This window comes from Manacus candei, unplaced genomic scaffold (genome assembly GCF_025592945.1).
Source record: "Manacus candei isolate 608988 ecotype Guabito, Panama unplaced genomic scaffold, ASM2559294v1 h1tg000056l, whole genome shotgun sequence".
Taxonomy (NCBI): domain Eukaryota; kingdom Metazoa; phylum Chordata; class Aves; order Passeriformes; family Pipridae; genus Manacus; species Manacus candei.
This window is the reverse complement of record NW_026138104.1, coordinates 11,215,750-11,239,085: the sequence shown is the minus strand read 5'-3', so window position 1 is coordinate 11,239,085 and position 23,336 is coordinate 11,215,750. Positions and strand designations below refer to the sequence as shown.

At 36.4% G+C, this 23,336-nt stretch overlaps 1 protein-coding gene across 14 annotated transcripts in view; it reads left to right on the top strand.

Moving 5' to 3' along the window:
- The window catches only part of PARD3 (par-3 family cell polarity regulator), a 451,505-nt gene that overhangs the window by 291,738 nt on the left and 136,431 nt on the right, over positions 1–23,336 (top strand). For 9 of the 14 annotated variants that reach the window (XM_051802291.1, XM_051802288.1, XM_051802296.1 and 6 more), the window contains 5 exons: positions 284–473; positions 5,254–5,405; positions 6,459–6,503; positions 12,762–12,989; positions 19,943–20,159. In XM_051802291.1, coding sequence (XP_051658251.1) covers positions 284–473; positions 5,254–5,405; positions 6,459–6,503; positions 12,762–12,989; positions 19,943–20,159 — 832 coding nt within the window. The remainder of the gene's footprint in view (positions 1–283; positions 474–5,253; positions 5,406–6,458; positions 6,504–12,761; positions 12,990–19,942; positions 20,160–23,336) is intronic. The other 5 variants (XM_051802289.1, XM_051802283.1, XM_051802292.1 and 2 more) reach the window with 3 other exon arrangements.

Sequence of the window (23,336 nt, the reverse complement as noted above, 5' to 3'; positions counted from 1 at the left end):
AGATGGATGAGAGGTCCCTTCCAAATTTCAACCCTTCTGTGACACTATAGTCTTCTTCCAGTAGGCCACAGATACAACTGGTGTGCATTACTTTTCAGACCTCTGTATAGGAAGATAAGTATAAACTGAGACATAGTTAATTTTATTGTCTGCATTGTGTCACTCATTGGTTGCACTGCAGTTTGACATGACCTTTTATCAGCTGTGATTATATATTTTTCAAGGCATTCTCTGCACTCTCTGCCAATATTTAGTTTTGGGGGGTTTTCTCTTTTTTTCTCAGGTAAATATCAGCTGTCTCCAACAGTGAACATGCCTCAAGATGACACTGTCATTATTGAAGATGACAGGCTGTCGGTCCTTCCTCCTCATCTATCTGACCAGTCATCATCCAGCTCCCATGATGATGTTGGGTTTGGCACTGTTGATACTGGTGGATGGGCTAAAGCTGCAATTAATGAGTCAACAGACTGGTAAGAGCATGATTTGGTGGAAGGAAAAAAGAGACAGCTGTGATTGCATCCTTTCCTTTAGTTACATTTTTGGTTATTGCTAATATTAGGGTTTTTTCCTCACATTTGGATTTTACTATTTTCAAACTGGTAATTGTCCCTGCTTCAGGAAGGAAGTCTTCACAAATACTTCTGGTTGCAGTGTTGTGCTGTATTAAAGCATATTTGTGAAAATGTTACTAAGACAAAATCAGTATATAGCTGTGTTAATTTGATGATTTAATATTGATTTAATTACCAACTGAGCTAGCTTTTGTAAAAGAAACTTTGCAAAATTTTAAACACTTGAGTTTAAACCTCACTGTAAATATTTCTAAGTCTATAAAACAAAAATTTTATTCTTACATTGCATTATATCTCTAAGAGCTTTTCAATACTTCTGCATACTTCATTGCTTTTCCTAATAATGTACAGTACTTTTAAAACCTTCTTAGAGGTCAAAGCAGGTCTTTGTTTTGCTTTAGTGTTAATGCTTGTGTAAAAAGAACTAGTTTTCTTCATTGTGTGTGAAGAAATACTAGTCATATTGTTATATGATTTGCAAAGACTGTACTGTAATAGCTCTACATTTAAATATTTGGAAAGTAGTAGCTGCACATTTAAAACTATGGATAGTAACTTTATATGTTTAATCCATAATAAAAATAATTTTTGTGAATCTTAGGTTAACTCTTCCATTACATTAATATATTTTAATAAAAGAGTCTTAATGAGAAATGTAATGAGCTCCATTTTTTACTTGCTTAGGTTTCTGGCAAAGAAATACTGTTTATTGGTTAGTTAGTACAATTAATACAGATCTAAGATTTAATTTACAAGTCCTGTAATTATCTATATTAATAGCAAAATAAAAGCCCACCCCTGTACACTGCCACTTCTTGAAGCTAGATAATTACCACGAATGGTGTGAAGTATATGAATTTTCTTATTTTTCTTGTCTCTTGAGCCTGTTATGAGTATGTCAGCAATATCTTAATAAAACAGCAATAGCACCTGCCAGCTGATATGCACCTGTCAGCTGCTTCTTTACTTTATACTAGTTTATTTCATCTTATATCCAGGAATTGAGTTCCATATTTTAAGCACTGTTTTAATAATTCCTTAAAAGGTAATTCTTTCATCTTCATTTGCCTTTTTTTTTTTTTTAATGTTGCAGTTCTTCTCATGGACAAGTCGTACCTGTAATTTGGGCCCATGAAAAGTCCATTTGTCTTTTGCAAAACCTTTTAGAGCTGAGAATCTGAGACATTTAAATAGAATAGTATCGAAGCTTATACGTAATACCTTATTGCTGAGGGTGGGTTTTTTAGCTAAATATGAGCCAAAACCTATAACATAAAGTAAAAGCCCATTTGAAACGTGCAGATGCTTTTATATTGATTTCTGCAGTGTGTCTTGCTATTCATATACTTCTTTGTAAATGAAAGTAACAGTTAAAAAAATAGGGATTAGATATTGGGGAATTGATCATGCTCAAAAAACTTAAGCATGTCTATGAGAAACTGTAAAGGTCTTCAGATACAATGACACTTAAAAGAGTAGATCAGTGCCATACTTAACTATCTAATGTATTCTATCTGTAAAAAAAAAAGTAAATAGCACTAGAATTAGAGTGTTGCATTAATTTCCTGTTGCTAATGGATGAAGGAAGACTTGTAAAATGAAGGTGCATTGTATGATTTTGCTGGAAGGCACAAAGGGTAAAACTAAGAATATGGATGAAGGGTTATCCAAACAAGAATGGCAGCTGTTCTGAATCACAGAAGAAAATGTAAGCTTTTCCAGCCTCACAATATCTCCCTAATCCTTGATGAAAATGTTATGAAAACAAAGGGGCAATAAGACAGGATTAATAAGTGGAATTTTAATAACATTGAGGGTCAGAAGACGGTTACATTCTTTTAAGGATCAGCTGTCATTCCAGAAATCTTATTTGTTAAGTGTGCTAGAATATAGTAAATTGCATTTGGCATTGCTTAATGACTTGCACTAAATTCACCTTCTGTCTTTTATTGATGTAGTTGAAAAATATTAAAATGAGGCATTTTAGGGGCATTAGTTCCTCCTCTGTGCTCATTGGCTTTTGCAGTTGTGACTCTTCATGGGGACTTTTGAATACTTTTAGACAATATACATGCATTCAGACTCCTATGATCTGCTTCTTCCTTAATTACTAAAACATGCTTGTGGGTAATTAATAATAGAAGTAAAACAGGACATGAAAATTGATAACTCTGCATAGGGCTCAGATAAAAGTGCTAAGTAGCACCTTTAGTGTGCAGGATACTATGTAAACATGGAATAATAATTCCCCTAGTAAGTGTGTGTGGAAGGGGGAGTATGAGAAGGGCAAATCAAGGAAGCAGAAAGTCCCTAAAGGTGGTGTCAGTGGCAATGCTGGAATCCAGTCTCCCACATTCCCAGTCACTGATGCTGTGTCCAGGCCCACTGCTCTCTCAGGGATCTGTGGTGTCCTTTTCAAGTTATATTTGACTTTGGAGTTTTAGTCTGTTCTTAGGACTTCAAGTTCAATATATATGTGTGTGGTGTGTTTACATGGAAATGATATTCAGCTCTATTAGAAGCTTTATACAGGTGGATCAAAGCAAGCTCATATGAAAAAAAGAAGCATACAGCCAAGAGAAATAGTTTTAGAAATTCATCCTTTTTGAAGAAAGTGTCACAGGATACATTTTGTTTGGCTAGATGAAGCTGGTCATCTTTAACAAACGTGAACTCTGCTAATTCTCACTTAGTAAAACCACATTTTTCTGACCTTCAGAGACAGGGCTGAGTAGCAGTGAGCCAGAAACTTCTGTGTGGCCTTGGGAAAGTCAATTATAATCTGATTATGAAAGGTGTTGAAACCCTGTGAGTTCAGTTTGAGTCACTTTAGAGGACATTTCAGACTTAGGTTGTTCTTATTCAACTATGTGTTGCATTGCTGTAAATGCTAGAATAGTATATTGGCCTTGACAATTTTATCTTTCTATGATGTGGAGGTAATTTTTTCCCTATTTTGTGGGAGTGAATGTGAAGACTAAATAGTTATTTTTGAGTTTGGTCTCTGATTCATCAAAGCTTTTAAGCATATGCTTCAAAATGTTGCTAAATTGTGCAGACATCTCTGAAATAGTTGCAGTAATTAAATGTAAAACATTATGAGCCTGAGCCAGAAACATTAAAGTCAAAAGGCACTTGACATTGGCTTTATTCATATAAGCTCTGATCCTGCTCACACTGAAGTATTATGTGCTTGTCACATGCACATATATTATTATTTGTAAATCTGCCATTACTAGACTGAATTTCTTCTCAGCTGCCTGATAATGTGGATAGTGATTTTTGTCCTTTATTGTACTTCATGCCTTTGGACACTTTTTCTTACCTCTATTTACTGTTGTGCCTAATACCCAGCTGTTTCTTGATCAAAGATGCTTTTGTAAATTATAGTACGTGGCCTACAAAAACATACACATGTTACAGAATTTAAAACTATAAGTTAGTTTCTGCAGAAATTCACTATTTGCCTGTTTCTCACTAGGAATGAGATGTATATTATACTTACCCCTTACAGTAAAAAATGTATGCTGCCAAACAGTACAATGTGTGTACACAATATTTTGAATGGCATTTAGAGATCTGCTTAGAGATCTCAGTGACAAAATGCTTAGCTTTTTTGTATCTTAAAGTACAACAACAATCAAAGGGAGGATTTTGAGGGATCATTTTCTTATAGGATAGATAACAATGGTGCAAAATACTCATTTTTCAGTATTTTATGCTTTTGATTTCTTTTTGTGCCAGCTGAAGTAGAAATTTAAATACTCTCCCCTTTTCCAGGAGTCAGAAGATCTTTGTGTGTTTTCTTTCCTACTGTTTATTAACAATAAGCAATCTTGCTTTTTTTTTTTAAAATTGTTCTTAACATGTGCTGTGGCTGTGGTGACACATTGCAAGCCTAAGGTTTAGCTTGCATACCAAATTTTACTTGCATTCATGATTCTGCCAGTGTTTGACCAACGTTAATAAATCTACCTTTGGCATGCTTCTGATGAAGCTCACTGAAGACCTGACTCACTCAGCCAAGGTCACACCTTCAGAAGAACCCAAAACTCAGAACAGTTACCCTCATTTATGATTTAATAGTGGATCCACTGTGGTGAACACTTTTTCTGTAGGGAAGCAATGAGTAAATATATGGTTGTCTGTCATAGCCAGGTTAAAAGCAAGCAAAACTGTGAAAAATTTACAAGCAATTTCACATATGGAGAGAAATTTTAATGCAGAGTCTTTAAATGAAGAAGTTTAAACCTTTGTGGGCTTCAGGCAGGACAGATTCTATTTATGCTTTACTGAAAACATTTTTTGAGAAGAAAAATCTCATAATTTTCTATCAATAGAATATATTTGTTTCTCAGGAATCAAAAGGAACTGTTTTATTCTTCCTCAAATTATTCCTATGTTGGGCTTTATGTTCTGATAGTATATGTATAGTGCACCAGATATGTATATCTTTCATTAAGCTCTTAAGTGAAATTCTTGATACTTTTTAACTAGAATTGCTTGATGAAGTAAAACAAATCCATCGTGTGTGTAACTGAATACTTGCAGTGGTTTATTTGAAACTGTACACTTTTTCATTGGTAGAAGTCACGTGCTAAATAAATGCTTTTCTCTGAAGAGTGAAAGGTTGCGTGATCTTGATAAATGTTCGCATGATTTTTTTCCCTTCCTACAGCACTCTTAGTCCAGATGTTGATCCAGTGCTTGCCTTCCAGCGAGAGGGTTTTGGACGCCAGAGCATGTCAGAAAAGCGTACAAAGCAATTTTCAGATGCCAGTCAGTTGGAGTTTGTTAAAACACGAAAATCCAAAAGCATGGATCTAGGTAGTGAGTGATATTTTTTCAATTTTTTTTATTTGAACCTGATTTTCATGTTGTAAGTATATAGATTTTGTAATTCCAAACACATTGTGTGTATGCAGTACTACTGCACATAATGTCTACTTGTGGGAAGAAAAATGCTAACTTAAATGCCTAAGTGACCTGTGTATTGTTTGTTGTTTGTAAGTGTCCATACATTCAAACGTTGTAGCCTTCTGGATATATGGTTATACATAAACATAATAAACAGTATTTATTAAAATGGAGGTGAAAAGTGCATTTTACCGATCCATTTAGAATAAGTGGGTAAAACTGTACCTCAATGTGGTTCTGTGTAGCCAGGTTTATTCTCAGTTCATTGTTATAATGCAGTTAACCTTAAAGGTCCTTCAGACTCTCTCAATTTGTAGATGAATTCAGAATTAGAAAATGGAGCAAGTCTGACGTCTATTTGAGATCCAAGTTTTAATATTTGTATCAGAAGCCCTATAAAGTAGCCACAGCTGAGACAGGCAATCAGTAATCATTTTAACTCATAAACCAAATGAGAATAAGTAAGTGCTAACGAGCCTATCTATTTTTCTGCTATTGAATTTAGATTCTGATTTGTGGACTCTAGTAACCTTAAACAGTGAGTTTTGATTGTTTAAACACACAAAATTCTCTACTTAGAATAATAAGATATAATGCAATTATAGTGCAATTCACTACTTTACAATAGTTGTGAATGTCTTACCTACAATCCTTAATTCACCAACTTCCTCAGGGTACAGTAAGGTTGGTGGTATTACTTGTCTTGACTAGTTGCAATGTGCTAACGTGTAAATAACATATTGTACCTGCCTGTGATGTGAACATGACTGACATTGCATGAAGGTTACTAGTTTGCTGCCATTTCTGCCCAGAATGTTTGCTTACTGTTGCAGTTTATTTGCATGAAGTGTGACATTTCTAAGGTCCCCTAACTTGAAAAAGAAAAGGCAAAACAGGAGGAATGTTGGATGCATGTGGGGCATGGGCACTAACTGGGCTAACCGTTATGCATTTACCTTTTAACAGTAGCTGACGAGACTAAGCTCAGTACAATGGATGACCAGAAAACAGGTAAGAATTGACAGTAAGGCTGTTGCTATAGAAACCTTGGTCAAAGCAGCTTACCACAATTACAGAACTGCCAGTCAAATTGCATGAAAACATGAATATTCCAGTACTTGCATGGCTGCTTTCTATTGTTGTGAATAATCAAGTCGTAGAGAAGAAGAGAATTTTCTATAGAGACAAGTATTTAGGGTATTATATTCAACAAGGTCATGCATGTGACTGTAGGCAGACACCTGTTTCTACACTTTGAACTCATAAATATTTGGAGTTGTTTGAAGTTTTTTGTCCTTTCAAAAAAAATCTTGGAAAACCTCCTCCTAGCTTCAAACTGAAATGCATGGAATAGATGATTTGGAAGAGTCGAGTGTTTGGCTATTACAGTGCTAACACAGTGCTTGAAAACAATTATTTTAATTAGAAAACTGCTGCCTTGGCCTTAAGTGGTCATCAGATACATGTTGTGCGCTGAGTTGAAGATTATTTGTGCAAGTTGATTTGCTTTTGGAGCTGAAATCTGAGCCTTGTAAAAGAACAAAAGAATATGTAAATAGAATCTTTTCCGTATACCATTCATTGTAATGTTTCTCAAAATGATAATGAGAAATAGCTTTCAAGGCATATTTTTTATTAGTAATTAAAATAATGCATCAACTGCAATTATGAAACTTTATGATTTATTAATATAAGTTAGCTTTTGACCTATGGAATGCTATTTTAATTAGGCTAGATCCAGAGGACACCATAACATTACTTAGCTCTAATTAGGAACAATTCACCTTTTTAACCTGAAAATATTATTTATTTTAGCATGATTTAAGAAGTAGTGCATTCCATACAGAATTTCCAATTACTAATTCACAACTGCATCTCTGTTTAACCAGACTTTATAACATGAATAGGAATACTGAAAAGCTGTAAGTAATCAAGTGATAAAATTATAATTTTTATTTGAACAGCTAAGTCTTCTGACTCTTAAAATGTTGAAGAATATGGCCACAGACTTGCAGCTTTACAGATTAAGAATGAGTACACAAAATTAAATGTATGAATGTTTTGAAGTATTAAAGCCATCAGAGTGTGAATGTATGAATTGTATTAATGGTTGTGGTAATAATCAGTGCTTAGGAACTGCCTTCACCCCTGAGCATTATTCACATAGAGAGGAGTTAAAGATCAAACTCATAATTATTATAAATTATTTTTAATTTTCTTATTAACCTGCCTCTTTGAATGTGATGTGATTAGAATGGTATAAAACCTGTGTGTTTTAGTAAAATATGATGCCTAGGTTTTAAAAGTGCACAGTGGTTTTGGTGGTATCAAATAGAGGGTGGTATGAATTGAGTGTAGTTTTTCTCTACGTGTAACACCTGGATTAAATTCCAAAAAGGAAAAAAGTCGGACAACACGGGTGAAAGAGCATGACCATACCATCTGGACTAGGCAGTTACATATTTTTGCATAGAAAGTTCAGTGGCTGGAAAAAAGGAAAAACACCTTTCACTGTACTTTTATTTTATTTATCTTGCGTGCTTTTAACCAGGTTTTGTATATAAACACCGGATTTCTCTCATTACTGAAGATGGATGTGGCTGTTAAACAAACCACTTACTGTAGTTTGGCTTAAAAATTGTCTGGTTCTGGGGAAAAAAATGCTTCAAATGTGTGGTGAACTATGCTTTAATGAACTCTAGAAGCCAGAAAACTTCAACATATATTTACTTTCGAAAAGATAAAAACAAACTCTGTTACTGTCACAGTTGGACTTAATAGTATTGGCTGAAAAGGAGAGCCTGGAACTCACCAACCCTAGTTACTGTAATAGTTTTTTAATTATTTTTCTTTCTATAGTTCATTTGAATTACCTAATCCTTGCAGTGTTTACAGTTCATCCTAGAGGTTAGAAGTATATTCAGTAGCAATTGAGCATGGCTCATTTATAGAGTCCCAAGCATGCTATAGCTCTGGGTGGTTATTCGTCCATGTACACATTATGAAAATGAAAGAAAAAAAAGAAAAAAAGTCAAAGAACATTTATTTAAATTATTTATTTATTATTTCACACAGTGCTTTTTAAGTAAACTGTTTTATTAAATGGAACCAAAACTAAACTGTTTTTAATGCACATTCTTGCTTTATTCCTCCCCTGCTCTCCCCAGATGAAGTGTTACTCTCTTAGTGTCTGAATTGAACTAGAAATGGAAGAATTTATCAAATGTAATGGAGCAGATGTTAGTAAGTAAATAGACTGACTGCTAATGTCCTTCAAGAAAGTGTTTAGAAAGTAGACTTCATGCCTTTGGATAACTGGCTAAATCAAATCCAGAGAAGATTTTGGCATCAGTTGCAGGTAGCATTTACTTGATAGTTCATAAAAGTAATGTTTCAGAAAGGAAACAAATTGTCATTTTAAATGACTTAAAAGAATGTGCTGATGAAAAATTTACCTCATTGGCAAAAATTATTCACTGGAGGAAACATCATATAGCGTTTGACACCATGAGTTTTGCCTTTGCAAATGGCCCAAGCGGATTTGTGTCACTGTATACATAATTCACATAAGGTGAGATAAGTGGAGGCACAATGAGTCGTTAAACAGCATCAGTGCAAGGGAGAGACAAAGGACTTGGAGTGGGAAGCAGCACATAGGCTCCATGTGATGTCTGTGGGTTAAATGTCTCGTTGGATCTGTAGGTGCTGTGAAGTTACGTGTGACAGCCGACACACACAGCCATGCATGAGCAGGGGATGGGTGGCTGCATGGCCATGAGGACAAGGCTTGACCCTTGTCCCCCAGCTGGGGACATAGAGAGTGGAGATGCATGTGTGGTGGGCAGGGGCTGTGCTTGGCAGAGTGGTGTGAGCATGTCACAAAGCCCTTAAGAGATGGGCAGGGGTGTGTAGAGCAGAACCGTACGGCCGAGCGTGTGAGGAGTACGCATGCGGTGGCAGGATGGCTCCTGTGCTACAGAGGGATGAAGCTACCTCAAAATATATTTGTTAAGAAAATCATTGGAAAGGGAAATTTTGATAAAATTCAAATTTTAAAAATGATAAAAGGATCCCTTTCATCCTCAGTCATATAAATGTGCTTTAGGTAGATGTGTCTTTTCCGCTCGTTTTTTTTCCTACTTTAAATTCCGATGTCAAAATAGAAGTCATTCTCAGCAGATAACATTTCTGATGATTACCACCAGTACTGTAAAGGCTGGAAGAAAATGCTGACATTTTTGTATTTAGAAAACAAGGTTTTGATGTGACTCATAAATTTTAAACAGAATCCATTTTGAAGAAAGTTTGCTTTTTCTTACCAGATTATCAGTAAACAAATCACTTTCTGGCTGGCGCATTCTAGTAATAAATTCTTCACTCAATTTACAGGGAAACTTAACTATATGTTTTGAAAATAGTAGACTTGCTATGAAGTAGCCATAGAAGATAAGATATTAAAATATACATGGCTTTATGATCACAGTGCTTAAATTGCTTGTGAAAGGAGATTTCTCCTTTTCAGATTCTGCAACCTGTTCACATTTGTGTTCATGGCCACCCAAGTTCAATAATTATTCTTATCATTTCTGTAATCGATTATTAGTTTTACAGTACTGAACATTAGCTCATATCCAATCTAGCTTTTCCTTTGGGAAAGCACAACTTACATACATATGGTTCTCACAAAGATCTGTATTGGGTGTCAGTAAATGGAATTTTTCTTAATGTCCTTTATGAACATAAATGGGCACATAAATGCCTTCTTTATAATTACTGTTTAGAAAAAAAGCCACTCGGTAATTAGAAAAGAATATATGATAATTTCATTTGGAAGGTTGCAAAGCAGAATGTGGAATAAGGAAGTTTACAGTAAGTTGCCATGTAAGAGGACACTCTTTCCTTTTGTATATGAAATAGGATCTGTCAAACAGTTGGTTTATGATATATATGATTGTCCTGTTTCCTCTTTTTTCCTTCAAAATGTTGCATCCATTTTTTTTGTCTCATGAACTGTTTTAAAAAAAATACAGTCTTGAAAAGTAAAAAGCAAAATAACGTCTCACTTCTTGTGTACTGCACTTCTTGTGTAGTGCAAGAATAGCAGGATTTGGCATAAACTAGAAAGTGAACAGTTTTATAGGGAACTGTCTTAATTGGAGTTCTTTTAATTGGTAAAGAGAATGTTATGTGAAATGCTTCCCCTAGACTTCAGCCCATGTTCAGAAGTTTGGTGACCCTGGACTGCAGGTTGTTAGCACAGCTGGGAAGCCACCAACCCTCCCTGATCCCGGCTGGCCATTGCACTCTGGCCCCAACCATCCTCATGACCCTCAGCCCTCCAACACTTACAGGCTGTGAGTGAAAGGGTGGCTTCTTCTAGGAGATGTGAATTCATAGAGAAAAGTTCTCATTTGTTGAGGTGTGTTTACTTTTGGCCAAGGGTCCAAGCAGCAAGTCTATGGACTGCTGGGGGAATCAAACTGCAGGAGTTGTGTAGACCTGTGAGAGAGGATTTTTAGTTTGTTTCTGTTTACAAGTTCATCTCATAAGTAGGTCAGCTGAAGGGGAATACTTTGATAGCTGCTGTTTTAATTTATTTGCTCTGAGGAATTTCAGTTTAATGTAATTTCTCAGACTTTTCATAGCTGAATAGAAAATGAAGGCATTTGCTGTTTTGCTCCATCTCGTACCGAGTTAACAAATTACATGGAGAAGACTTGTCATGCTGCTATTCTGCATCCTTTCTGTGGGGCCAGTAACCTTCTTCTTCCCCAACCAATACTGAATAGTTTTAGTAGTGTAGTAGCAGTTTTCCCCATTTTAAGGTAACTTCACATACCCTTCATAAGAGCAGTGACTGGTACTGCACCTCTTCTCTCTCCTAATATCTACCAGAATAGGGATCAACTTCAGAACTTTATATTATTCTGAGATAAATACTTAAAGAAAAGTTTTCCTTTATTACACTTTTATTCACCGTGCTTTAACACCATGCTTGCTAATGTACTGTTCATAGGTTTGGTGTATCTGAGGGTTCAGGTCTTAGCTCTGTCTCTCATTGGTGGCTGGCTGTGAAATTTATCTTTCTGTGCCTCTCTCAGATAAGGATAATGATGTCAACTGAGTAACAGCCCACCACGTGGACTGCTGTGGTGCCACAACATTTATCTGTTCTGCTCCCTCGGGGTAGAGAGGGCTCTGGTCTCATAATTTCAGGAAATGTAGCCATGGTGATGTTGTACCACCTCATCTTGCTCTCCAGTCCCAAATCCTATGCAAAATCTGGCCAAGACTGTACTGCCCTTTTGAATAAAATCACTTTAAATAAATGCAGTGATTTTTTACCCCCCTTGAAATATTTCTCCCAGTTTTAACTTTAATATGAGATCTAATTTGTGCAATTGTCAGGTGATTTGCACTGTGAGAGTGTATCTAAGAGCAGAGGCTATACATTTAGTCCACAAACCTGAGAAGAAAAATCCAGAGAAAAGCTTTTGCAGAATACTGCCTGGGGTTTCCTCTGGACATGCTGCAGCAATAAGAGCTGCCCTCAGCCCCAGCTGTAATGCTGCCCAAACTTCAACATGGTGACTGCCAGGAGCGTGTTTCTTTTCCAGACGGATAACTGGTATTGCTTGTCCAATTGAGTCCTTTCCACAGATTATTTTAAGCAATTTCACAAAATCTGAGCAAGTCAACTGATATTTCTTAGAAACATTTAATTATGAAATTGTTAGCAATTTGATGCAAGTCTTTAAAACTCAAACAGTGTGTTCTTTGACGCCAGAAGTCAGGCTACTTTGCAAGACTCTCACTCTAAACACAGTAGGATTCATGCCCATAATCAGCTCTCTGTTCATCAGTTGCTAGTACAGATGAAATTTTCTGCTCAAACAAAAAATAATTAATAGTTTTGTTTAATTCCATTAGATATGCATCTCTGTTGCTTTTATGAGCTATGTTTTTAAAGTCCCATGGTTTCTTTATAATTTAAATTGTTTAAAATAATAGTAATGGATGTTGGTCTCTCTTCACTGATTTGAAAAGCCAGACTTTGCTAATGTTGTCTGTTTCGTTGACTGTGACTTGACATACTCATTCACTTCTGAGACCAACAAATCTGTGGAGAATTCCCTACAGATTATTGAGAGACGATGTGAATAATGTTAAGTGTGTCCCCAAAGACTTTCAGGATGGATATGCATAATCAAGCATGCAGTTCTCAATACTAATTCTAATTACATTTTTTCCCCCCCTTAAATCACTAAGGTTCCCCAACCAGAGATGTGGGGCCTTCATTAGGTCTGAAGAAATCCAGCTCATTAGAAAGCCTGCAGACAGCCGTTGCTGAGGTGACTCTGAATGGTGACATTCCCTTCCACCGTCCGCGCCCGCGAATTATCCGAGGACGAGGCTGCAACGAAAGCTTCAGAGCTGCCATAGACAAATCCTATGATAAACCTGTAGCAGATGATGATGATGAAGGCATGGAAACTTGTAAGTAAACTATTTTGCATAAGGAATATTAACAACATAGGTTGATTCCTTCGGAAAGTGACTAAAGTAGTAGAAGATAATTTTAGGATTTTAAAAGAATAGAACTAACTTCATCAATTTTATTTTTTAGGCTTTTTCCCATCATTTACATTAACAGATCGCAAAATTCTGTAGCTTTCTTCCTTTCTAAAATGCGAAAATAAGACTATTGGTTGAGTGTTTGCTTAAATTACGATGAAAATTTTCTGTAAGACAGCTAATTAATGTACTAATATAAATTAGAAAAAAATTTAGGGAGAAAGACAAATAAACCCACTAAATTTATGTTACAAAAATATATGTGTATAACTTTGAAAAGTACATTTGTAGTGTTGGGGGGGGATAAAAAGAAATCACTGTCCTTTAATTAGAGTGAGTAAGGCTGGCAGATCTAATAAAATATAAAGTTAATGATCAGCTATTACCCACCCTAATGGGCATTCATTTACATTTTCAGTTCTTTAACCTGAAGTATGACCCAACACGTGGAGAATGTCATTAACATAAAAGAATCACTTCAAAACTAACCTTATCATTATTGAACTATGTAAGAATGGGCTGGTAAAATGACAACTCGTATTGAATGAAAATAGTATGAATGGTAAATTACCTCAAGAAGGGGTTGTATTAAAATCATTGAATTTTTAACCTTCATGTTGTACTACTTTCAACTTGTCACACACCAGCAGAATTTTTTTTTAATCAACCTGCAGCTAGTTAGAAGTTTATGAATGAAGATGATAGTGGGAAGGTTGAAGTAGTAAAGTATTTAGCCTGAATGCTAATAGAAAAGGCTTGAAAAGGAATTTTTTACTCTCTTCTTTTTTAAAAATTTTTTAGTTTCAGAAAGTCTGTTTCATAAGCCTCATTCCCTAAATATACTCATATACTTCTTTTTTTTTTTTTTTTTAATCTGCCTCTTTCTAAAGAGTTCTGAGACTGAAAGGGAGGTCATTTTGCCAGTCACTTTTCTCAGAGGTAGTTACGGACAGAATTAATTCTGCTTTGCTTTTTCAGCACCTAACAATTCCATGCAGCAGTGAAGCTAAATGCTGGTCTGGTGCTGCTGGCTGTCAGTCTATTTCTGGCTAGTAGAAGAATAGGTATGAGAAAATGTGTAGTGATCCTGCTCATTTTCACAACCTGCATGCCTGTGGTCTTTTGGGACGCAAGACCATGTTTTCATAGAAGGCCCTCTTTGGTGTAAGCCCACTGATAGTAATATCCTGCTTTGAGGCTTCAGATACCTAAGGTTTACCCAGAAGTTACAGATGGTTTAACTTCATTTGATAAAAAATATAGCAAAACTGCTGTCATGAAGCGCTTTCAAGATGAGTATAGGTTTATGAGATTCTGGTAAGGTGTTTTGAGCTTGTTAATGCACTGCATAGATAGTAGCAAGGGAATATTTGGAGCCCTCTGTATCCTTTACGTGGGAGCAGTGGTGTCATGGTTTAGCCCCAGCCAGAAGTCAAGCCCCACGCAGCTGCTCGCTCACTCTCCCACCAGCCAGATTGGGGAGAGAATCAGAAGGGCAAAAGGTAGAAAACTCATGGGTTGAGATAAAGGCAGTTTATTAGGGAAGCAGAAGCTGCACACAGAAGCCAAGCATACCAAGGAATTAATTTACTGCTTCCCATGGACAGGCAGGTGTTCAGCCATCTCCAGGAGAGCAGGGCCCCATCACGTGTAATGGTTACTTGGGAAGACAAACCCCCTCACTGCAAATGTCCCCCCCTTTCCTTCTTCTACCCCCAACTTAATATATTGAACATGATGTCATATGGTCTGGAATATCCCTTTGGTCCGTTTGGGTCACTGTCTTGGTTGTGTCTCCTCCCAGCCTCCAGTACACCCCCAACTTCCCTGCCAGCACGGCAGTGGGAAAAGCAGAAAAGACCTTGCCTCTGTGTAAGCACTGCTCAGCAACATCAAAAACATCTCTGTATTATCAACCCTGTAGTCAGTACAAATCCAAAACATAGCCCCAAACCAGCCACTGGGAAGAAAATTAACCCTATCCCAGCCAAAACCAGCAGCCGAAACTGGCTGAAATCGAGATCATAGAATCATAGAATCATAGAATCAGCCAGGTTGGAAGGGACCTTCGAGATCATCAAGTCCAACCCTTGATCCACTACCACTGCGGTTACTAGACCATGGCACTAAGTGCCACATCCAGTCTCTTTTTAAAAATCTCTAGGGATGGAGAATCCACCACTTCCCTGGGCAGCCCATTCCAATGTCTGACCATCCTCTCTGTAAAGAAATTCTTTCTAATATCTAACCTAAACCTCCCCTGGCACAACTTGAGACCATGCCCTCTTGTCTTGCTGATAGTTGCCTGGGAAAAGTGACCAACCCCCACCTGGCTACAACCTCCCCTCAAGGAGTTGTAGAGAGTGATGAGGTCTCTCCTGAGCCTCCTCTTCTCCAGGCTGAACAGCCCCAGCGCCCTCAGCCTCTCCTCATAAGACTTGTGCTTGAGATGACGTAGGGTGAATCTTTTTGAGATGACATGAGTGAGTTTGGATGAAGTTGTCTAGCACTGGTGGACCAAGAGCCATCTCATGTCATAAGAGAACAAGAGCGAGGCCGTTGTCAGATCTCACACAATAAAGAAAGGCTGAGCAAAGTGTGACCAAGCTATATGTGTAGAACTATGCCTTCTGTTGAGTTGTGTTCTAATAGCTTCCACATATTGTAATGAAACATCTAAGAAGTACTCCAGAGATTTTATGTGCCAGGTTCATAGAAGCAGATGAGTACCAAAGCAAATATAGTGAGTTGGTTGGACAGAATTCAGTCTTCGAGGTCATCTTTTTCTCTTGGTGGCCGTGGGAACTTAAGAGCTGTCCCAGCCATATGCTGCCTGTCTTTCTGAAAGCATGTCTGTATCTGTGTTAAAACTCAAAGAAGTGCAGTCTGCTCCACTTTGTGTGAATTATATGTGGCCTTAGATTCCAGAGAATTTACCAAATGGTATCTTCAGCTGGACAAAACCTGGGCACGTACGAATATGTAGGAGTTTAGCAATCTGGTCCTAACGTAACTAATGCCTCACTGCTGCCATAACGACATTGCCTAAGTTTTTGTAAATTGTATTTAATTAATCCGTAATTGTTTGAAATTAAAATGTGACTTTCTCTCATTACAAAACCCAGGCAAACATGTTGGAGGTCAATTTGCTGATACCCTTGAGGTTGGATCCATTTGTCTGGAATTTTTTTTGTCTTTCTCCTCCAAGTGTTTCAGTTCTAGGAGTGTTTCTTTGTCTTCCATACTTCAGAGTTGCAAATAATAGCACTGCAATATATTGTATAGAGGAATTCCTAACTGCAATATATTGTATAGAGGAATCTCATGTACAAAACCCATAAAAAATACAGGTAGCATATGTGGCAAAGGGGCTGAATCTTCTAAATGTCCTTGCTGTCCTTGGAACAGTTTGCTTTTGAATTACTAACTCCAGGGTGAAAATCAGATGACAATGACCAGTTCTGGACTAACATTTTAAGTATTTGAGAAGACATGTGTGAGTTTTAGAGGCTGTAAGGAAGGAACATTTGTGGAAAGGTGTGGGTGTTCAGCTTTTACAGATCATTTTTCTTGTTGTTTTTGTCTTAGGTTCTTTTTTTCTTAATACTTGAAATAGCTGACTGGAAGCAAAATGTTTATCTTTAGTGTCATGAATGAGAACAAAGCATTTGGATTGGGAGAGATGGACAAACCTTTCTAATCTTTTGCCGAATCTTAATTGCTAGAATCTAGGGCTGTATTAAATATCACGATAAGAGGCCTAGAAGCTTAGTGGCAAAATAGCTTCACATTAAGTAGCTTTGATTCCTCATGTGCATCTTTTCCATTTTATGGGCTAATTAGGAGAATAGCTTCATAATACCTGTTTGTGTAGTTCTCCGTAGCACAGTGTGGTTCGTGAAATGACACTAGTTTTCAGGTCTAATTGATGTTTAAAATATACTCCAATTTAATTTTTTGGCTTCGACATCCCAAATGGGAGACAGGAGGTTGCAGGAAAGGAAGGAAATAACAGCACCAAAACAAATACATTCTGCGTTTTGCAATAACCTAATGTCATTACTACAACATAACAAAAATTAGAAGTTTCATTTGTAGCCTGGGCTTGAATTTTAATTGAGCAGCATTTGCATTTGTTCTAAACACTAGTAATTAGGTGTATGTTAATTGCGGAATGACTGTGCTGCATTAAAGGGAAACACGTTTTTTCATGTTGAGTCCTTTCAAGAAAACTGGAAATCACTTTAGTCCAATAGAGAGACCAGTGTTTACTCCAGGAGGACAGGCATCCTAGTTCACAGGCCTCAGTCTAAGCTACTGAGCTAACTGCAAGAAAACTGTGTATGATAGACAAATATACATCGCAGCACCAGTGTGGAAAAGGAGGCAATATTCTCTCCATAGAATATGCAAAATAAATAATAAGCAAAAGCATTGTTATGACAACTTGTTCAGCAACTCAGCATAGCACAGTACATAATATACATTTATGATTAATATAGTGTATTGTTATATGAATATGCTCAAACATAGGTCAAAACTGGTTCATCTTTAAAATTCTACCAATGAAGTTCCAAGGAAAGAGTTGACTTCAAAATTTGTCAGAAATTTAATGCAGGGGATTTTTTTTACTAATTATATTCGTTTGCAAGTACAATCTTTTAAATGTCTAGTTGGTTTTAACTGGAACAGATTGTAGCTATAAATTAATGTGCAAAAAAATTAACATCTCTATTTCAAAGTGTTTTTCTATAACTCTTTTAATAATAACTAAATATCATTCCAGACACTGATTAAGAAATGCTGTGACCAAAAAAGGTACAAGAACAGCTAGTACAGAGGCATGTATAGCACCTATTAGTTTCATAAAATACAGTTATATGAATATTAAAACTGTGTCTACATTTGAAAAGGTGTATCATCTGCTTTACTCATAGCAGTCCTGAAGGCAAGTTAACATTAAACGCCAAGACCTGGCCTTGTTTTGGTTTTGGGGTTTTTTCCCTTTTTTTTTTTTCTTGGTGGTTTGTATTTCAGAGTACTAGCTGAGATTCAAAAATAGTTATTAGTGTTGAGATATATCTGACATGGAATGTTTTTCTTGAAATATGTTTATGTGATCTTCTGGTGATGGAGAATATTTACAGAAATCTTGATACTTGGTGAATATGTACTAAGTCTGTTGGGCAGTGGATTGTAATGCTAATAAATAAAAAGTATCTTACAAGCAAGTGTCAGAGAGAGAAATGAGATGATATTGAATGGCTTTCAGTCAGTGATTTGTAGATTTTTTCAGGTTCAATGATTTACTCTTAAGGTCAATATGAATGATGACTATGAAAAGCAAATTTACAATCTACAGTAGTCCATATATGAGAAATTTCTAAAGAATTATACTTTTCTATTGGCTATAGAACAGTTGCTGAGATCTTGAGTAATATTAACGGGAATAATATTAAGAAGTGGTAAACTAGGAAAATGAAAAAATTATTCTTTTTTCCTTCTATAAGCTCTGACCATTTCCAAATCTTATTGAGTGCAGAAGTTTTTTTTCTTTGCCATAGACTCTGTGATCTATGTGACTTTTGTACTTAAAGTCAGTTCTTTGGTCAAGGTTTAGACAGGCAAGTACACAGTCAGGGGTCATGCTTAACTAGGGATGGGAACATTTGAATTTGGGCTGTCTGTAACTATACTGGCTTGATATGAAAATAGTAACATAAATAATTTATAACAAATAATTTATTCTTTTTATAGTTAGTAATTCTAATAAATAGTAATAAGTAAACATAATAACAATAATAAAGCAAAACGGTATTTTTCAACTTCTACTGCCAGAAGTTGTTTGGAGCCTTTGTATTCATTAGAGCTACAGGAGACAGCACTAAGTATGCATCTGTGATCCTAATTGCTGCTTTGTGCTCTCTATTGGAAAACTGAGAGGTGATTGCAGCCCTGCTTATAATGTGATGATATGAAATGATGGAGCTCATGGAAAGTCACAGCTTCACTAGCCATACAGTGAAGGATTCTGACCCACCAGCTTGAAGTGGTTTATTTTTTTCTTACTAAACTCCTTGAGGAGTTTTCAGTTTTTTAATGGATTTTTTCTTTTGGTCATTTTTCTTTCAAACTTTCTGAACTACATGTGGTCTGTTAAATCTAACCTTGGGTATACTTTAGGAGTCTTGGTCTTGGATTAGAAACAGAGAATGAACACTTTATCTGTCCTTAAAGGATTTTACTTGTTCCGCTGGGTGAAATCTCCCCACCTGAATCTCCCAGGCCACCCCATCTCAACCAAGAATAGCAACAAAAATAAAAATCATAGTGCATGATGTGTTTTAAATGACTCCAGGAAATGAAGTAGCATAACAAAACTATTATGTTACTTGTGGAAGAAGAAAAAGTCTTAAGGCTTGCATTGAGGATTAACACTCCTTAATGACTTTCATATTTTTATGAGAGTATGACTAAGAATTTACCGACAAGGCATGCTGCACTGCTCTTGTTTCTTCTTGCAGATATTTCTAAAGCTCTCCTCAACTGATTTAGATACTGAAACAAAATGGGCCAATTAACATCACTTTGCTAATCCTCTTTATTAATCCACACATTATTCAGAGTACCCACAAACTACAAATCATGTTTTTCAGAGAGATTTGCAAAGGTGAATTCCTTACTTTTAGTACTTTTGTAGTTCTAATGAACATCCTTGGAAACTCCTATGTGAGCAGATATTGATTTTTTAAAAAAATATGAGTATATTGTGGTTTGCATATATCCTGCTTCAAAATACTTTATGGAATATACCAAAAAGCCTACCCTTGTTGTTTGTTCTTATCCCACTGATGTTTCTTAATATGTGCTTTCAGTGGAGGAAGACACAGAGGAGAGCTCAAGATCTGGTAGAGAATCTGTGTCCACAGCAAGTGACCAGCCATCCCACTCATTGGAGAGACAAATGAATGGAAGCCAAGATAAAGGTGACAGAAAAAAAGCTGGAAAGGAAAAGAAGAAAGATCGAGATAAAGAGAAGGATAAAATTAAGGCAAAGAAAGGAATGCTGAAAGGCTTAGGAGACATGTTCAGGTAGGTACTTTGCAATGAAATATAGAATGAATTATAAAAAAAGTTTCATCTTTTAGTTATTCATTATACTGTGAATTTTTGTTGAGGCCATAATTTACTATGCAAATACATACATGGTTTTTATAGGCACATCTCTCAATTTTTGAGCCTATGGGTGGTGTCATGAAAGGGAAGCAGCTCAGAACGGAAGAGATGGGGATGGCTGGCAGGCCAAAGGAAAGGAAAGATAAAGTTAAAAATGGTTTTAAACCACAAACTACTTGGTGTTGCAGAGTCTTTAGTGATGTCTAAGTCGTGCACATATCCTTTGATAAGTTAAACCATTTTGGGTTTTGGTTTTTTTTTTTCTTTTTAAATACTGTACCCAAAGCTTATGTGTTACTAAATGAATGTTTTTCTTTGCTTTACTATTAAGACTGTTGGTATCATGGAGGCATGATTGAAAGAGATGAATCAGTTTGAGATTGAAAACCAGCATGCTCCTCTCAAGAAAAAGAGGATCTAAATAAGATTGTGTACTCTGAGAACCCATAGAGAATGGGTCAGTGAAAGACTGAGTTCTTTTTAAAGGAGTCTTCTCTCCAGCAGATATAAGTGATCTGAAAGGAGCAGACTGCTGAGGGACACCCTGCTGTTGTGGGTAAATGGGGAAGCATGACAAACACCTTTGATCACTTATGGGAAGGGGTGAGAGAGCAAGAAAGTCAGTCTTTCTTTTAACTAGCTAGTGTGAATAAATATATTTTGAAGAAACAACCAATATCAAAGCAGCATTTGTTTGGTGTATTAATTTTTTCATTATTTAATTTTAAGGGTGAGGTACCAGCATTATTTTAAAGATTTATTAATGACTCTACTCTGAAAACATGTAAAGAGAGCTTCAGTTAACTTTCATTCCATTACTTTCTTTATCCTGTAAAACATTAGTTGAACCTGTGTTGTAACTGCATAGGTTCTTGAGAATTGTTCTGTGACTGTGAATCGTATTATGAGGGCAGTTCATGAAGTGGAACACTGCACCCCACTCTGGGAGAGTGTGGAAGATAGGAGATATAAAATGTTGACTGGTTCTTTTCTGCACTCTTTGCCATTTATATACAGCAGAAATGACAGGTAAAATTGAGGCACATTATACATGATAAATTCTATGGGCTCTAAGTCATTGCTTGCTGGGTGCTTTGAATGCTATCTTGTGAGTTCACTCAGAAAGTGTTTACAGCAATCTAGAAAGCTTGGGCAGCTCCGTGGTCCAGACAAGTAACCTTTTCTGTATGCTTGATATAACACTTCTGAAATCTTTAATCTGGAAACAACGGTAATTTAATTGATAGAAAGATCTGACGATTGCTTTGTTGTTTGCTTTTCATAACAGTCAACATTTTCTTCAGTTATTTTTTTCCCTCACTACCATTTCTGAGTGAACTTTACTTTTGAGTCTCCTCTTAATTAGCGCTGGGAGCAGTGCTATCTGGATGCAGTTGACTCCTCCTGGATCTGTAAATTAGCTTGCACCTTGTCAGCCCACCCAAGAGAGGTGTTCCTGGCAAGCAAGAAAATGCTGATTGAGGGAATTAAGCATTATGTCTCATTTCCACTTGGTGCTTGATTTGCTTTGTTGACAGGTTTCTCAATAATGTTTGAGAGATGGGTTTTGTTATGTCTGCAAGATAAGCTACTACTTCTACCTATAACATGCTTTGTTTTCTGTACATTTGACATATATCATAGATATCAAGTAATCACTGAAAGAAGTTGTGTGATAGAAAATAATGATGACAGTAACATTTAAAATTCAAACCAGGATCAAAGCATAATTGGATGTTTTGGTTCTGTGCAACATTGTGATTTCTTTGTCGTTCTTTTTTTCTCCTTTTTCAATTTTTTTCTTCCTTTTCAGTGCTCTAATCTTAAAATAATCTTTCTTCATTAGAATGTATAGGCAAAAACACTCGCTGGATGAAATTACTGTTAACTGACACTTTATTCCAGTGTCTGTATTTAGCCAAAGGGCTTTTTGTTGCCTATCTGGAAACTAGCAGCTCATAAAGTGGAACCTGTGTGATGTATAAAAATAAGTCTCCTTGTCTTCAGTTAAAATTTTAGGATTTGCTATTGGGATCTTCATTAAACCATAGTGGGAGATGGAAACTCCCACTAGAGAACCCATTTATCCTTCGGCATCTAGTCATCATTTCCAAGAAATTCCTGGATGATTCAGAGTTAAAATCATAAGTAAATCTTTTAAACACTTCCATTGTTTTACTGCTTGTATCAAACATAGTAAAGAGGATTGACATAACCATGAAGAACTGAAAACTGCAAAACTGTGTAGCTCTGACACACACAACTCCCATGATTTCCAGAGGACCTTTGCTGACACTGGGTTGTGGACAGTCTGAAAGTTCACCCTTCTCACTGTGAAATAAATCTGTCTGAGAATGTGTGTATTTCTTTTTTCAAACTGACATTTCAGCATAGAACAGGTTATTTAATTATTTCATTTGGCTGAGAAGTCTCTTCCTCTTCACAGATGAAAACAGGGCAGAAGTTAGCCTAGAAAAGTGTTGAACAGAAATATTGGTCTATCGGAGGAGATGCAGGTGCTGCAGTGTTTTACTTACACCTGAGTATATTTGTTTTACCTGAACAGTTGGATCATTCCTGTCTTGACCCTTGAATGTGCCAAATCCTGTAGCCTGTGGGATGCTGTGCAGTTCCTTCTTTTCCATTGTTGATAGCTAGAGGGTGCCTGCATGTCCATGGCCAGCTGAACAAATAGTCTTTGGGAAACTGATATGAAATTCTGCTAATTTTTTTCTTTCACTGCTAAGAAAGCTTGAGTGGATATGTTTTGACATCAGAAGTTTATAAAAATCTATATACTTTTCCAAGTGCAATATGAAATATGTTTACTCTTTTCTGAGTCTGATTTTGTTTATTTTTAAGTAGAGATTTTGTTTCTTGATAAAAATCAACCTGACAAAAACAATCAGCAGATAAATAAGTCATTGTAGTGCTGCCTTATGAAAGAGGCTTCACAGTTTCAAAGTGTGCCTCTAATTAGCAGTGGTAGGTGTAGATCAATTTAATAGATTTTTATGTTGTGCGATTCTTTGACATTCCTCTCCCGAGAGAGGAAAACGGTGTATGCTGCCTTTTTTTCCCCTCCTTTTGCCC